At 37.1% G+C, this 18,740-nt stretch overlaps 1 protein-coding gene across 4 annotated transcripts in view; it reads left to right on the forward strand.

Moving 5' to 3' along the window:
- The window catches only part of LOC108018805 (UDP-glycosyltransferase family 50 member B3), a 450,659-nt gene that overhangs the window by 280,860 nt on the left and 151,059 nt on the right, over positions 1 to 18,740 (forward strand). Inside the window, exon 5 of one of the 4 annotated variants that reach the window (XM_070998423.1) lies at positions 170 to 18,110. The exons of the other annotated variants lie outside the window; for them this stretch is intronic. Coding sequence (XP_070854524.1) covers positions 13,399 to 14,316 — 918 coding nt within the window. The 5' untranslated portion in view covers positions 170 to 13,398 and the 3' untranslated portion in view covers positions 14,317 to 18,110. Of the gene's footprint in view, positions 1 to 169; positions 18,111 to 18,740 lie in introns of those variants that run through there. 4 annotated transcript variants of the gene reach the window in all.

Consider the following 18,740-nt stretch of genomic DNA (forward strand, 5'->3'; position numbering starts at 1 on the left):
TAAGTGGCGTGAAGCACGTGTCTAGTTTTGTTAGTTTTTTATGTATAATGTACATACATACATACATGCATTTTAAATGTACATTTAATAACATTCAAATTTTATTGTTTCATATTTATTTATGCATATATATTTACAATATTTGCTAACAATAACGTTTTCTTTTCAGCCTCTTTACTTTTCGCTAGACCAGACAGCTAAGGGAATAATATCATAACCCATAACATGGAACATAAACTTAAATAAAAAATAATATGTTTGTATATATATAACTGTATTACAAAATATAATGAAAAAAAATATTTTACCTTTTTTCTGGGAATGGGTGGAGCGGGTTTAAGTGCAAAAGTTCTTCATTTAAGAATTTATAAGTTCACTATCAAGAACTTGTTTCTCATTTTGAGCGCTAGAAATTTCTCAGTTTGAGAAAAGGGGATACTCGATTCTGAAATTCAAGCTAAATTATTTCTTAAAATGAGTGCAGTTTGTACTCATATTGAGGAAAAATGTTCAAAAAAGAGCACAAACGTACTCAATTTAAGTACAATTTTTTTGAGAAATTTGTACTGAAAGTGAGTATTTTGCACTCAATGTGAGAATTTTTGTTCATGCTGAATTTTTGAGTACAAAAATACTTAATTTGAGTACAAATTACTTGAATAATTCTCTCTGGTGGCCATCGCCTGTCGTTCAGAAGTCGCTTCTTAGTAACTTCTTCGCGATAGAAAGACAGTAGTACACACTTTACAGAAACAAAATATGCATGTATCGCGTAGAAGTAACTTCTAAGACACTTCCGGACGATAGAAAGACTATAGTACACATGGAAATATTAAAACGTGAACAATGCCCAGTAATTATCGCTGACTTAATGGACATCTCTGTTTTTAAAATCGCACTGCATAAGAACTAATAATTTATATAAAATACCCAATAATAAAAAGCAGATCCGAAATATATCACGCTAGATCGATTGCCCAAATCGATGGGGAACTAGTATTAAGCAATCAAGTCGCAAAATGCTCAAATATGTTTTATGAAATGTCTAACTTTAAGAGCGAACTTTTTAATAAATGTTGCACCAAAATTAAGGAAAAAACTTGTTTTATCCGCTTATTAAATGGTGAGAAATCCACTGGTAAAAAAATAAGGCACAAAAATAAAAAATAGACATGATACAAGATGGTGCCATGCTTATAAATGGTAACAATGTTGTTAGCAACTCCCATTTAAACGGTTCATTTTTGATAACATTTAATGGTACAACCGAAATTAATAATATTTCATATACCTATTTTTGAAAAAAAAATTCTTATCTACATAACTACGAACCACTTCAAAAATTATGAAATATCGGATTACTTTTTATAAAATAACTCAGAACTTTCTTTAGATAATATAAACATTTTAAATCCTTTCATTAAAATTAAATATACTTAAATATCACTTACCTTTATATTATTAATTTTAATCATTATATATTTGATTTATTTAGTTATTATAAAATACAAGAATACTATATTAATCGTAACCAAAAAACAACGGCCAGAACCAGAAAAATCGATAAACCAAGAAAATTTTTTAACAGAATTAAGAGATCAATTAAATGAATTTCATATTGAATCGGGACGATCCATTTTAGAAGGGGGAGAGTTATCCAACCCGTGAAACGGTTCCATTTATAGAATTTATAAACCAATTTTTGAATTCAATCTCAGCTATGTTGCCCTTGCCTTCAGCGACATTGCCATGATACAAGGTGGTCATACAGGCATTACAAAAACCTTGGCCAAGGTCCAGAGACACTACTACTGGAAACATATGTCCAAAGACATAAAAGAGTACATAAAGAAATGTCCTAAATGCCAAAAGTCGAAAACGACTAAACATACTAAGACCCCACTAGCTATAACCGAAACTCCACAATGAGCTTTTGATATAGTAATTGTAGATCCTATTGGTCCACTTCCAAAATCTAATAATGGAAACGAATACGCAGTAACACTCATCTGTGATTTAACTAAATGCCTAGTAGCTATACCTATACCAAATAAAAGTGCAAATACAGTAGCAAAAGCTATATTTGAAGATTTTATTCTAAAGTACGGTCCTATGAAGACGTTCATTACGGACATGGGAACAGAATATAAAAATTCAATTATTGAAGATCTATGTAAATACCTACATATTAAAAACATAACTTCAACTGCACACCACCACCAGACTGTAGGTACCGTGGAGCGAAGCCACAGAATACTCAATGAGTTCATTCGTTCATACATCTCAGTTGAGAAAAAACAGATTGGGATGTATGGCTACGATACTTCGTCTATTGTTTTAATACAACTCCATCTATGGCACATGACTATTGTCCATATGAGCTAGTTTTTGGTAAAACTTCACATCTACCAAAACATTTTAATAGCATAGATAAAATAAAACCCCTTAATAATATAGAAGATTATGCTAAGGAATTCAAATTTAGATTAGAACAGGCAACTAAGAGAGCTAGACTAATGCTAGAATCTCATAAGCTAAAACAGAAAATTAGTTACGACAAAACTAGTTTAGATTTCGATTTCAAAATAGGAGATCAGGTTTTATTGAAAAATGAAACAGGACATAAGTTAGATTCGAAATATACAGGTCCTTATAGGGTAGAACAAATAGGAGATAGAGATAACAAAACTATAATAAATAACAAAAATAAAAAACAAACAGTTCATAATGATAGATTAAAAACGTTTATTTCATAATTGCATTTAGCATGGCCATGCTTAGAAATACTTTTTCTTTTAATATGAATATTATTCCCAATTCCATTCTCTTTGTATCTAAAAAAAAAAAATATAAAAAAAAATAGATTAAAAAAAAAATAATAATTCCTTTAAGTAAAATATACTAACAAAATAACTTCATAATATTACGTTATTTTTCAAAAGGAGGGAGATGTAGTATGCACATATATTGAATAACTACTGTACCTAGAGTACTTGAAGCAAACACACTTAACACTTTGTTGCAGTGTTCACATAAATAAAGGCCCGGTCAAAAACCTAAGTAGCCGAAACATGAGTCGATCGGCGCGTTCACAGAAAGCATTATGTTGCACACGCCGGCCACTCACCCAAACTCAAGTACATACATAAGCCCTCGCGCTCCAGCTAAAGAGAGCATTATTAAATACACTTGCTATACATAAGATATAAATAGCCGTCTCTCTGCCGCCCAACTGTAGGCAGCTCAGCTACAAGACTTTGGCTTACTTAGATCCTAAGGCAAATTGTAAAATCAGAAACAACTTGACGTTGGAAGCGGCATTAATGCTGCTCCTGAATACAAATACAGAATACAAATAAAGAATATTAAAACTACCAAAAGATTCGTTCTCAATATATGAATAAAGAATATTAAAACTAAAAAAGATGCGTTTTCTCACAACAGGAAACCTTCGTCTTAACCAGACTTATCGGAATAGGCGATACATTCCAAACAGTTATTAATGTGCCGCTTGCATTTTTCACGAACTTTGGGGAACCGGTAACTTTTTGAGATAACTTCTACCACCTTATCTATTCCAACGTGTCCTAATTGATCATGGTAACTAAAAAGAACGTTGCTTTCCATTTCACTTGGCACATTAAATAAAAGACCATCCTTATCCTTTTTTTTATAAATTATTCCATTCCGCATCTCATAATCCTTTAATTCTGTTTCCTGAAGTTTTTCAGCTATACTTTTGATTTTCTCATCTCTACTTTGACATATAACTAAGTTTTCTTCAAATTAATTAGAATCGATTGACAGTATGTGTGTGTTCCTGCTAAGTGCATCGACTTGTTGCATACGCTTGCCGGCTCTATGTTCTAGAGTGTAGTCATAATCTTAAAGAAAAAGGGCCCACCTGGCAATTCTTGGGCATAATTCCTTTTTATTTAACGCCAGAGTAAGAGCACTACAATCTGTAACTATTTATACCCGTTACTCGTAGAGTAAAAGGGTATACTAGATTCGTCGGAAAGTATGTAACAGGCAGAAGGAAGCGTTTCCGACGCCATAAAGTATATATATTCTTGATCAGGATCACTAGCCGAGTCGATCTAGCCATGTCCGTCTGTCCGTCTGTCTGTCCGGATGAACGCTGAGATCTCGGAAACTATGAGAGCTAGGCTATTGAGATTTGGCGTGCAGATTCCTGAGCTTCTTACGCAGCGCAAGTTTGTTTCAGTAGAGTGCCACGCCCACTCTAACGCCCACAAACCGCCCAAAACTTTGGCTCCTACAGTTTTGATGCTAGATAGAAAATTTTAACTGAAATGTATTGTTCTCATCAATACCTATCGATTGACCCAAAAAAAAGTTTGCCACGCCCACTTTAACGCCCACAAACCGCGAAAACCTGTGACGCCCACAATTTTTATGCTAGATAAATGACTGAAATGTATTGGTCTCGTCAATACCTATCGATTGGTCCAAAAAAAAATTTGCCACGCCCACTTTAACGCCCACAAACCGCGAAAACCTGTGACGCCCACAATTTTTATGCTAGATAAATGACTGAAATGTAGTGGTCTCGTCAATACCTATCGATTGGTCCAAAAAAAAATTTGCCACGCCCACTCTAACGCCCATAACGCTTAAATCTGTATACCGCCGGTAGGTGGCGCATTTCAATCTCGCTTTGCTACTTGCATATCTCTATTTAGCTGAGTAACGGGTATCTGATAGTCGAGGTACTCGACTATAGCGTTCTTCCTTGTTTGAACTGTATTCCTTGAAGATAGATTCTTGAGCGTTGTAACGAGTAAACTACAGCGAGCGTTTCTAATTCGAAACTATGGTACTTCGCCTTCACATCCGTCGTGCGTTTAGAAAAATAGAATACGGGCTGAAACTTACTATCTTTTTTTTTCTGCATTAAAATTATAACCAAAACCTAGGGCGCTAGCATCGCAATGTAATGGTCTTTTGGATTGTACAAGGCCAGAATAGGGGCTTCCAAAAGATTTACTTTTAATATTTCAAAACACTCTAACTCTTTCTGTCCTTTCTTACAAGATCATACAGCGGCTTTGCTTTTGTTGAAAAATCTTTGACAAGCGTCTCATATAGGAGCACAGTCCAAGAAAACTTTGAACCTTATGCGTTTTTGTCGGTTCAGGAAAGTCTTTTACTGCTTGCATACCTTTCGAATCAGGTTTAATACCCTCTCCCGATATTATATATCCTAAATACTTTATTTCTTTTTGAAGGAACTCACACTTGTCTAACCTAAGCTCAAGCTTGTTATCTACCAGTCTTTTAAAGACCTCCGTTAACATCTCCATATGACTCTTACTATCTTTCGTTGCTATTAAAATGTCATCCATATAAATTTGAACCTTATCTTCTTTAACCAAATCGGCAAAGATTTTGTTCACAAATCTTTGAAAAACTGCTGGTGCGTTTCCTAAACCAAACGGCATTCAAAGCCATTCATACGACCCATAGGTGTTGTAAAAGCGGTAAACTTAATTGAATCATCGTGCATGTGCACGAAAAAGAACCCATTTTTAAGGTCTAACTTGGTAAAAACAGTTTTTTCAGACAGTTTATCAATAAGGTCATCTATTAAGAGGGTGGGATAGTTATCTTTAAGCATGTTTTTGTTAAGGGTTCGGTAATCTACGCACATTCTTAATTCTTCAGACTTTTTCTAAACTAGAACTAAAGGTGATGCATACTCACCCCCCGCTTACCCGAATGATAGCGTTTTTTATGTTATCGTCTAATAAATTCTGAAATTGACTTTTTTCTGCGTATGATAAACGCCTTGGAGGGTAATTAAACGGTTTAGTTTTCTCAAAATTCAGTTTAATTTCCCATTTTTCTAAGGGGATCTCCGGCCGTTTTGGTTTCGTATAAAACTTATCAAAAATATCTATCAGTTTTTTCCTTAGCGTAAACTCACACTAATCGCTAATATTTAACAGGTTGAATTCGGCTGGATCAGGGTATTCAATTGACATAATTTCTGACTCGAAATGATCGCTGGGTTGGACACTTAAATTTTGACTTAACTCTATCATTTTACACGAATCACTTTGCGTTTCTTTGTGACCACAATAAACCTTTATACTATCATTTAAACAATCATCTTTCTCACAGCTATCAGTAGCACAATCGTTTTCCAAATGTTGGTCAACATTTGAGCAATAAAATTTAAAACTACTATCCTTCTCACTATTACTAATATCTAAGCGATCATTTGCAATACAACTATCTTTTGAACAAATATCCTTTAAACGATCATCAACCACACAGTCATTTAAACGATCATCAGCACAACTATCATTTGAACGATCATCAGCACAACTATCATTTGAACGATCATCAGCACAACTATCATGTGAACAATCATTTTCCCTAACAATCTTAAAGTTACAAATGTTCATAAAATCTCTTCACAAAACAGTGCTATATGCCATCGATTTGTTTGCCACAATTAGTAACTCGAAATTAAATTTAACTTTATTCATAATAACAAAACATGATAAAACATGACGTAAAACTAATTGGACTCCCAGAATCAATTAGGCATTCTGTGTATAGGCACTGATTAGACTGTGAGTTAAAGTAAATTTTAAACGGTTGCGTTCTTCTCGTTGCAATGAGATACCAGGTGCTCCAAATTTCCACAACCGTAGCAAGCACCGTACGCGCGCTTAGGCTTGCGGCAGTCGGCCGCGAAGTGAGTTACAGTTGAAGCATCTTACAGCGGGTCCGGCCTGATTTCCGGAGATGGTTTCCGCAATGTTACTTTGAAGAATGCCTTCAACAGCTGGGCAGACGAATTAAAACAGTGCATGTGTGCCTGTTGTCGTAGAAGAGTATCCGGTATTCCTTCGATGATACTGTCGATTAATTCCTCGTCGTCTATTCGGATGTGTGCAGCCAACAGGGTCTTGTCGTTGAAGTACGTAGCAAAGTCTTCAGCTGGTTGCCACCTTCGCTCCTGGAACTTGCGTCTGAACATTATCTTGCTCTCTTTTGACTGAAAAGCCTCTGCGAGTTGACTTAAGAGCTCCTTGGACAAGGACAGAAAGTTCTCAGAAGAGTGCAACCAAATTTGAGCACGGTCTTTGAACTTTGACATAACCAGCATACGAGTTATGTCTTCACTCAGCTACTACATTTTTATGATCGCGTTGAGCTGTGCGATCCATGCTAGTGTTGCCTTGGTGCCGCTTTTCGGCAACCCCAGTTTTTCCAGCCGACATCGAAGTTCTGATGCTGAGTAGTCGTCCGCAGCGATGGTGTCCATAATTACGAACTGTTTAAATAACTCACTTAATAACGTTTGCTTTATTTTTGCTTGTAGGCAGAGTTAGTTGTAGAGATGGCACTTTCTAGGTGTTTCTTCTTAGGCGGTCGCAGCAAAAGTGATCTTTATTGCACAGATTTGTACAGGCTTAACCTATGTTACAAGAGTTGGGGGTATGAGGGAGTGAGACAAGCATAGTGTTTCTTAAGAGTAACAGAAATGTGTACGTGTTTAATAATAGTGTGACCTAACTTAATGTAGTATGTATGTATAACAGATGCTTAGGGATATGTATGTGTGTGTGTGTGTGTGTGTCTGCTTGCTACAAACGTTAGGATGACCGCTTTAAAATTCAAATACGCTTTGAATATTCGCAAAGTGTGTAGGCATTAGAAGGCTTAAAAAATTTTTTTTTGGTTTAATCGATTGGTATTGACGGGACCAATACATTTCAGTTACATTTTTTTTTCTAGCATCAAAACGTTTAATGCCACAGTTTTCCCCGGCTTGTGGGCGTCAAAGTGGGCGTCGCACAATTGCGTTACAAACTTGCGCTGCGTACGAAGCTTAGGAATATAAATCTGAATCTCAACACTCTAGCTTTGATTCTTTGCGAAATATCAAAGTTCATACGCACTATTTTTTTGAGTTTCTGGGCGGCTTGCGGGCGTTACAGTGGGCGTACATTATTTTTAATAGGTCATTTGATAGGTATTGACAAAACTAATACATTTCAGTAAAGTTGTTGTCTCTAGAATTAAAACTGGGGACGCCACAGTTTTGGGCGTCTTGTGGGCGTTAGAGTAGTCGTGGCACTTTGCTGAAACAAACTTTCGCTGTCCCAGAGTCTTTAGAATCTGCTCGCTTAATTATAACGCGCACAATCTAACGAACGGACGTGTTTTTTCTAAGCTCCAAAGAAAAATAGTTTTCACTCTGAACTTATAGCTAAAATAAGCGTAGACACCAGTTAAAAGGGTAATAAGATCTCGCTTTCACTGTAAAGACTGTAAATCTTCTTTGGAACCGGCCAGGTTGCTACTTAAACTAATTTAAATAAATAAACAAACAATTAAAGTCGAACGCCGCATCCATATTTGTGTACGAACATCAAACTTACCGCCGTCGAACAAATCTGTCCACACTCTTCACACTCTTCTCGTCGCTATGTTTTTGAATTCGGCTCCAGCAAACAAACGACTTCGCAGCAACACCAACAACATTGTGAGTCCCACAGAGCGCATGTCTGATGCTCCGCCGCCGTGGCTCCTAGAAATGCTCAACTTGCGCCTTAAACAACAAACTGAGCAAATAGCATCCTATGTGCGGGACGCAGAGGAGCGTAATCTAGATGGGCTTACGAGCCGCTTAGAATGCATTGCAGCCAAGATGAAGCAGTTTGGAGAGCATGTCACTATCGTGGAGGGCGAGGTGGCACAGTTACGTGCTGGAAGGAATCAGCTGAGTGAACGTGTCAAGCATCTGGATCGGGTGGTTGGCGAGCTGACAAAATTGGCAGCACAGCAAATGGCAAATCAGGCGTCTGACTTACGCGTACATGGAATTCCATTTGCTGAGGGGGAAAACTTGAAGGTGCTTATAACCAGCTCTGTTTTTCACTTAAGCTAGCACCGCCACCGAAAATCAAGGAGCTATTCCGGCCCATTAAGGAAATCACAAATCTCTTCTGTAGACCCGGTGGTCATAATACGCATAGAGAATCAGCACGAAAAAATCACGCTGCTGCGCTGTATCGGAACTTATCGTCGCGCAGCAAAACAACAACTAAGTTTGCATATGATGGGCCTCGACTCACAAGCCGCTCTCTATGTCAATAAGGAACTCCTGAGGGAGCACTATGTAATATTTAAAGAGGTAATGAAGCCTAAAAAGCGCAGACTGCTCTCTGCTGTTTTTACCCGCAGAGGTCTAGTCCACGTCCGGTGCAGTGATAAAATCTACTGCATAGAGAGTATTGATCAGCTTTTGGCGCTCTCGCAGACCTTGTCGCTGATAGGCCAGCTTCTCCTCTCTCTTCTCAGCTCTTTTCATCGTCGCGCGCTGCAACTTCGTCATTTTCAATGGACGGATTTGCCACGAATTGTGAGGGATTTCGCCGTTGATATGTTCCTGTATCTTAATGTAATTATAACTAGGTATTTTAAATTCATATATTCTCTTTACATTAGACTTAAGATTTTTCAATTTCTTAAAATTACGACTCTCCTAATTAGGTATTTCACTCTCTCTCTCAAGACTCTTTTTTGTGTTTAATAGTGCTGCGTAGACTAATTATTATATTAAAAGCAACAAGTGCGTATGAGTTACTGATTGTCTGGTCTGTTGATGATGGATGACAATGTATGCTTGCCGAGTGCGAGCAGCTATACGATGCTTGGAGTACTTGGTAATCAAAGAACTGGCCTTCGTGTATGCCATATTAACGCTCAAAGTTTAGTGAATAAAATTGAAGAACTTAGGTATTTATTTGTTAATTGTAACATTGATGTTATGCGTTTGTTCGAAACGTGGTTTACGTCTTATGTTAGTGATTCGTTAGTAGAGGGTAGTGCTTATGATCTCTTTCGTTCCGACCGAGGTAGCCACGCTGGGAGTGTAGCCGTATATGTAAGTAAACGTCTTAATGCAAAGTTTGTCTGTAAACATCCGAGTGATAGCTCCGTTGAACGGATATTTGTTCAGATACATGATATTCATCAAAAACTTTAATAGGCTGCGTTTATAGACCAAACCGATTTATTGACAAAAAAAATTTACTTAAATTGACCAAAATTTAATTGACTATGTCTATCCCTTATTCGGATGTTATCCTTGCCGGAGATTTCAACAGCAATATTCTAAAGGAAAAGAAATTACCGGACGACATCGAATCTATTGGCTTAAATTAAGTAAACTCATCAGTACCTACACATTTTTCAAACCATTGCGACTTACTTGACTTATTTTTGTAACTAACTGTGATAAAATTTCCATGTATAGTCAACTTTCATTGCCAATGTTTTTAAAAAACGATCTTATTTATTTAATTTGTAATATTAATACAGATTTAACTGAAAACCATAAAGTTTATAGGGACCTTAAAAATGTTGACTACGCCTTGCTAAGTACCAACTGTAATTTATGTGACTGGGACTCTATTTATGACTATACAAATATTAATTCTGAATTGACTGTCCTACAAGATAATATAATATACTTATATAATCGATCAGTACCATTAGTGTCGAAAATGACCAAGCCACGTGAAAATCCATGGTTTAAGACAGGAATTAAAGTACTTATTGACAACCGGGATAATGCATTTAAAAAACGGAAGCGATACAAGACAAGTCAGCATGCTGCGCAATATAAAACTCTAAGGAAAAATGTTTCACAATTAATTAATCAAGAGAAACGCAAATATTTCTTTACCAGATTTAACAGGGCAACATCGAGTCAGCAGGAATGGGTTGATATTAAAAAACTAGGCATTGGTAAATCCAACACTACACGATGTGATGACAATCCTGATGAACTTAACAAAAAAATTTAGACTTCAAAGTACCTAACGTAACTAAAGATGTCTATCTTGATCACCTACCTCGAAATACTTATCAAAATTGTGATAATATAAATTGAGGCTGTGTAATGGTACCTGTGATAGTAGTTTTAGTTTCGCGTGTGTAACTGAGTCCGATGTCCTTAAATCAATGTTACTAATTAAGTCAAATCCCACTGGAGTAGACGACATAAACCCAAAATTTATAAAGATACTATTGCCAAAAATATTACCATATAAAAATTATATATTTAATACTGCCCTGACACAATCAATATTTCCCGACTCTTGGAAATTAGCTAAAATTAAACCGATTCCAAAATCTGCAAATGAATATAGGACAATTTCAGTCCTACCATATTTGTCAAAAGTCTTCGAACGACTTATGGCTGGTCAGATGACAAGTTATTTAACAAGTAACAATATTCTTATCGATAAGCAATCAGGTTTCCGTGTTGGCAGAAGCTGTACAACAGCTATAATTGAAATAGTTGAAGACATCAGGGAAATAATGCATACTGACAACATAACATTTTTGCTTCTTTTAGATTATAGTAAAGCATTTGACACTGTAAATCACGAAATTCTTTGTATTAAGTTAAAACGGCTATGTTATTTCTCGCGTGCATCAGTGCAACTAATTTGTTCTTATTTTAGCAATCGCGGGAAGTCGGTTTTCGTAAATAATGTGTATTCGTCTTTACTTTGTTTGAAACGTGGTGTGCCGTCCTAGGTCCATTACTGTTCTCAGTGTATGTAAATGATTTACCTAGTAATATGTCAAACTGTAAAGTACACATGTATGCTGATGATGTCCAAATGTATGTTAGCCGTCCTATTCGTAGAATTAATGAATATATAAGTGTCTGTCAATACTCAGTACCAGTCCAAACTTCATAGAAGACAGACGTGCTACAGAGATCACCTCGACAAAACCAAAAGATAACAACAACAAATCAATCCAAATTTTCAAAAAACAATTACAAGCACAAAGCATACTTCACAAAAAACCGAAAAACAAAAAACCTTAACAGAACCATTACAAAGCAAGTGCACCGGGCAGCAGCCCAAGTGAACAAGCAATGCGACCACCGGACCTAAGTGACCCAGTACTATGGGATAAAAAAGCATTAATTTAACATAAATATATCATAATTTCCCGTCAAGATAACCAATCTTTTGAAAATGTGTCTCCCTTCATTATCAAGAAAGTATTTGATTTCCAATGCGGTGGTGAAGTTGAATTGCTTAAAAAAACCAGAGACGGAAAGCTTTTAGTTAAAACCAAATTCGTAATCCAAACACAAAGACTGCTCAGGCTTACCCAATTCCACAACTTCCTTGTCAGCTCATCCGAACACAAAACACTCAACACTTCAAAAGGAGTTATATACTCTAACTATCTACGTAACATAGAAAAAGAAGACATACTAAAATAATTAAGCTCGCAAAAAGTAATTGAAGTCGAAAAGATCTTTCAATTCAAGAACAACCTCCTACAGGAATCTGGTCTGAAAATTTTAAAATTTGCAGCAACAACATTACCATCAACAACAATGATAGGATATGAACGTGTCATTGAACGTCCTCATATACATAGACCTCTCAAATGCCGAAACTGCCAAAGATTTGGACACCCACTCAAATACTGCAAAAGCCCAAAAGTATGCAACAAAATGTATGGAAACCCACACCCAAATTGTACCAATTGTACCAATCCAAAGTCCTGCTCAAATTGTAAACACAACGCCAACATTCAAAACAATCACTCCCCACTCGACAAACAATGCCAAACATTCATCAAGCAGAAAGAAATCGTAGCCATTAAAACAATAGAAAGAGTTGATTTCAAAACCGCACTAAGCATTTACGATCAACGCCACACACATCAACCAACAACTTACTATAGAACCCTCCAACAACAACCTAAGCCTACAACATCAATGTAAGCAACAAACAACACTCCGTTAACCTCAACTAACACTGAAACACAGCCAAATAGTAAAATCACCAACTATGACGACCTCCGCGCACACTCAAATGAACAGGAAAACCCACAACAATCGGCCTATATATCGGAAGAAGACATGGCCACAACTGACTCCACTAATCGCAACCAAAATAGAAGACTCATCCCTGAAACAGACCGTAAGCTCAGATCCCAAACAAAAGACAAGTCCAACCTCCTCACTAAACCACTTACAGCTAAAGCCAAATCTCAAAAAACATGTATCTCCAACACCAACCTCATAAGCAAACTACCTAAATAATCAAATTAAAAATATATGTAAACCTAAATGTTAAAAAAAAAAAAAAATTGTTAAATTAAGTAAATAAATAAATTGTTAAATTAAGTAAATAAATTCGTAGTCGAAGGCCTCGTAGCTAGCACTACATTCCCTATGTTAGTATTAGTTTTGTAAACTTTACTATCATCTTAAATAAATAAATAAATAAATTAAAACAAATTAGATAATAAGTTAGAAAAACAGTAACGTAACTTTAAAACTTAATTTAACTTCAAATCTTAAAGCCGATGCTTAAAATTATACAATGGAATATACACGGCTACAGAAACAATTATATAGATCTACAAGTACTTGCTAAATCCTATAACCCACAAATTATTGCCCTCCAAGAAACACACATTACAAACCTTTGCTCCCTTCCTACCCCTATAAACTACTCCCTCTACACCAGCAAAAATAACCATAATAGTTTTGGAGGCACCGCACTTCTAATTCACAATTCCATACCCCAGAACGAAATCTCTGTAAGCCCAAACTTTGACGCGGTCGGAGTTTCCATACAGTCCAAATCCAAATTTAACATTATTTCAGCCTATATCTCCCCCTCCAAACCCTTCAACGCAAACCACTTGGCAAATGTTCTTGATTCCCCGAACGCCCAAACCCTTGTGTTGGGTGACTTCAATAGCTGGCACCCTTATTGGGGCTCACCAAAATCCAACAAAAGGGGAAGGACTATAGCCAACTACATCGACCGTTCTAAATACATACTACTAAACGACAAATCTCCAACTCATTTCTCAACGCACAACACATACACACATATTGATCTATCCTTCGCCTCCGTCAGTATAGCTCCAGAAATCTCCTGGGAAGTGTTAGACGACCTTCATGGCAGCGACCACTTTCCCATATTAATTTCAATATTCCGCAACCAAACTGTCCCAACCTTTAACGCAAAACCCTCATTTAAACTAAAAGATGCAGATTGGAACCTATTCAAGGAAAAAATCACGAGCTTTAGCTCGGAAAGCTTCCATAGTCTAAATGTCAACCAGGAAGCCGCTATTATCAAAAAAATTCTTATTCGTAGCGCTCACCTATCCATACCACAAAACTCCCCCTTTACCCAACCCCGCACCGTTCCCTGGCGGAACAGCGAAAAAGACAAAAAAAAAATGGAGGACACTCAACAGAGAATTTAACACACATAACATTATTGAGTATAAAAAATCCAATGCAAAATTCAAAGATCCATCAGAGTTGCCAAAAAACACAGTATCCAACAATTTACCTCCGACGTTAATCCATACTCAAACCCAAATAAAACATGGGCAAACATCAAAAGACTATGTGGTTGTTCCCCTTAAAAAAAAAATACACTGCCTTAACAACCCTACTCCTACAATCGACCCACAAGAAATCGCTAACTCTTTTGGTCAAACCTGGTCAGAAGAAGCCGGCGACCACAAATTCTCCTCAGCCTTCCGCCTCAACAAAGAACTCCTTAATCCTACCCCAAACTACATCCCTACCAAAACGGCAATAGAAATCGAAAGGGACATAACGTTCATAGAATTCTCCACAGCACTTAACACTCTAAAAGGTAGAACTCCAGGTCACGACCGCATATCTTACTGCACGATCAAAAACTTGCCCACAACTTTTAAACAAAGAATTATTAACCTCTACAATGAAATACTCTCTTCACATATCCCCCAATCATTTAAACTCAGCCTGGTCCTACCCATCTTGAAACCACAAAAACCTCACACTGACATTAAATCTTACAGACCCATATCTCTGAACACATGCCTAGCCAAAATCCTCGACAAAATAATTGCGAAAAGGTTGTGGTGGTTCGTTCTAAACAACGAACTCATTCACAACAGCCAATTCGGCTTTAAAAGAGGCAAATCTGTACCAGACAGTCTACTTTATGTAGACCACCTAGCCTCCAGATCCATTGCCCTCAAGAAACACCTAACAATTATTTCACTTGACGTCACTAAGGCTTTCGACAAAATTGGCATACACACAGTCATACAGCAACTACACGTTTGGGAAAAAGGGGCTCGTATAATCAACTATGTCAAAAACTTCATGACAAATAGGAAAATAATAGTCAAAACCGACACCTATCTCTCCAATACCTTCCCTCTTAACAATGGGATCCCGCAAGGCTCTCCAATCTCTGTCATTTTATTCCTCAACATTATCTCTATCCCAGGAGAAATCAAGTTCTGCGCTTACGCAGACGACTTTCACCTCATCATAGAGCACAACAAACGAAACACCCCACAACGAACTTAACAGACACCTTTAACCAAATCGACGAGTGGTGCACTCACTCAGGCTTAGTCCTTTCCAAAGACAAATGCCAGATACTTCATATCTGCCGAAAACACAGCAGAAACGCTAAGATACTAACAGAAGACACCACTATACCAACAACTGACACCCTCAAAATACTAGGACTCACAATCAACAAAAGATACAAATGGAACACACACATATCCAAGTTAAAAGCCGATCTGTCCAAGCCATTAGGCATAGTTAAGCACCTTTCGTCCCACAAATACAACACCAACACAGTCTCCCTCAGACAGACATGTTATATGCACAGACTCCTTCTCCTCCATCTCCTCGATCACCAACCACCACAACCATTCGCAATATGCCACCTCAGTCAGAAACCTAGTCACCAAACACTTCCCAAAAATCTCTCTTGTCTGGGTACCTAGCCACATAGGACTCGTAGGTAATGAAAACGCAGGCGAGGCAGCCAAAGTGGCCTCTAAATTTCCACTAACCATCACTGCCAAAAACAACATCAACGACATTACCCACTTCTTAAAAAAAAATACAAGATAAACAAACAAACGTTCTTAGTTCAACATCTTACTGGTATCAACAAATTGCTAGATCATCCACGTCAATCTCCCCACATAAAAACTCTCCCTTGAGCAGGAGGCAACAAATAATAACAAACAGACTCAGACTAGGACACACAAACTTAACCAAAGCCCACTACCTGGACACGGCTAAAAACAATTTGTGCCCATTGTGCAACAACGCACGCATAAATATCCAACATATAATATGTTTTTGCCCCACCCTCTCCTCACAACGTTCTCAATCCTTCCACAACCTTGATCCCATCCTATCTATAGCTAACCCCACAATCGACAACTTCAACATCATCTCAAACTTCCTGATCAAATCTAAAATTATTAATAAAATATAATCTAAATAAAATAAAAATAAAATAAACAAGGAAGAACGCTATAGTCGAGTACCTCGACTATCAGATACCCGTTACTCAGCTATATGGAGATATGCAAGCAGCAAAGCGAGATTAAAATGCGCCACCTGCCGGCGGTATACAGATTTAAGCGTTATGGGCGTTAGAGTGGGCGTGGCAAATTTTTTTTTGGATCAATCGATAGGTATCGACGAGAACAATACATTTCAGTTAAAATTTTTATACATTTTATCTAGCATGAAAATTGTGGGCGTCACAGGTTTTCGCGGTTTGTGGGCGTTAAAGTGGGCGTGGCAAACTTTTTATTGGGTCAATCGATAGGTATTGATGAGAACAATACATTTCAGTTAAAATTTTTATTCTAGCATCAAAACTGTAGGAGCCACAGTTTTGGGCGGTTTGTGGGCGTTAGAGTGGGCGTGGCACTGTGCCGAAACAAACTGCGTAAGAAGCTCAGGAATCTGCACGCCAAATCTCAATAGCCTAGCTCCCATAGTTTCCGAGATCTCAGCGTTCATCCGGACGGACAGACAGACGGACAGACGGACAGACGGACATGGCTAGATCGACTCGGCTAGTGATCCTGATCAAGAATATATATACTTTGTGGGGTCGGAAACGCTTCCTTCTGCCTGTTACATACTTTCCGACGAATCTAGTATACCCTTTTACTCTACGAGTAACGGGTATAAAAATAAGCATAAAAATAAAACATTGTAAATATCTAACAATGTAGAAAATAAGCTAGATTCAAATAGACAAAAGAAAACAAAATGAAGTTATACTAAACCATAAGAGCTGAAGGCCTATAGCTGCTATAGCTCATGACCACTGTTAGCATTTAGTTTATAATTACTTGTTAGCATTATATAAATAAATAAAAATTTATAATAATAAAAGAGCTGACCATATAAGTGACGTTACAATTAAAATCTTTAACATGCCACATTAATCCTGGACAAACCTTAGCACTTAGTAATAAGCTTTAAGTACAAGTACCTATGCACAAGGAGGCACTTGGAACCAACTTCCACACACTATCAAGGCAATCAGTAACGAAACTCAATTTAAAAACGCACTGCATGACTATTTTAAGACTATTTAAGAGCACCACCTGACTAATAAACTACACAACTTAGCATATTGGAATTTAAATTTAGAGAGAAAGTGAAAACTAATAATAAAAACAAGGAAGAACGCTATAGTCGAGTACCTCGACTATCAGATACCCGTTGCTCAAAGGGAAATGGAGATATGCAAGCAGCAAAGCGAGATTAAAATGCGCCATCTACCGGCGGTAGACAGATTTAAGCGTTGTGGGCGTCAGAGTGGGCGTGGCAAATTTATTTTTGGATCAATCGATAGGTATTGACGAGGTATTAACTAGCATGAAAACTGTGGGCGTCACAGGTTTGGGCGGTTTGTGGGCGTTCGAGTGGGCGTGGCACTCTGCTGAAACAAACTTGCGCTGCGTAAGAAGCTCAGGAATCTGCACGCCAAATCTCAATAGCTTAGCTCCCATAGTTTCCGAGATCCCAGCGTTCACCCGGACTGACGGACAGACGGACATGGCTAGATCGACTCGGCAAGTGATCCTGATCAAGAATATATATACATTATGGGGTCGGAAACGCTTCCTTCTGCCTGTTACATACTTTACGACGAATCTAGTATACCCTTTTACTCTACGAGTAACGGGTATAAAAATACAAAATTTAAAAATAAAAATAAAAACAAGAATGGAAGTTAGCTTCGGCAAGCCGAAGCTTATATACCCTTGCAGCTATAATTATTAAATTTAAAAACCCAAAAAATTATATTCCCAATAGTATAAGATAATATGTTAAAAAATACCGATGCTATAATTTGTTTCATATTATTTTCCTACCAATTTTCCGATCGTTCCTATGGCAGCTATATGATATAGTCGTCCGATTTTGATAAAATTAATTCGAAATTCAGAACTAATTAAAAAATGTTATTTCTAAGCGTTGGAGGTTATATGTTGAAAAACACCGAAGCTATAATTTGTTTCATATTATTTTTCCACCAATTTTCCGATCGTTCCTATGGCAGCTATATGATATAGTCGTCCGATTTCGATAAAATTAAATTCAAAATTCAAAACTAATTAAAAAATGTTATTTCCATGCGTTGGAGGTTATATGCTAAAAAACACCAAAGATATAATTTGTTTCATATTATTTTCCCACCAATTTTCCGATCGTCCCTATGGCAGCAATATGATATAGTCGTCTGATTTCGATAAAATTAAATTCGAAATTCAGAACTAATTAAAAAATGTTATTTCCAAGCGTAGGAGGTTATATGTTAAGGAACACCGAAGCTATAATTTGTTTCATA

The sequence above is a fragment of the Drosophila suzukii genome, assembly GCF_043229965.1.
Source record: "Drosophila suzukii chromosome 2 unlocalized genomic scaffold, CBGP_Dsuzu_IsoJpt1.0 scf_2c, whole genome shotgun sequence".
Taxonomy (NCBI): domain Eukaryota; kingdom Metazoa; phylum Arthropoda; class Insecta; order Diptera; family Drosophilidae; genus Drosophila; species Drosophila suzukii.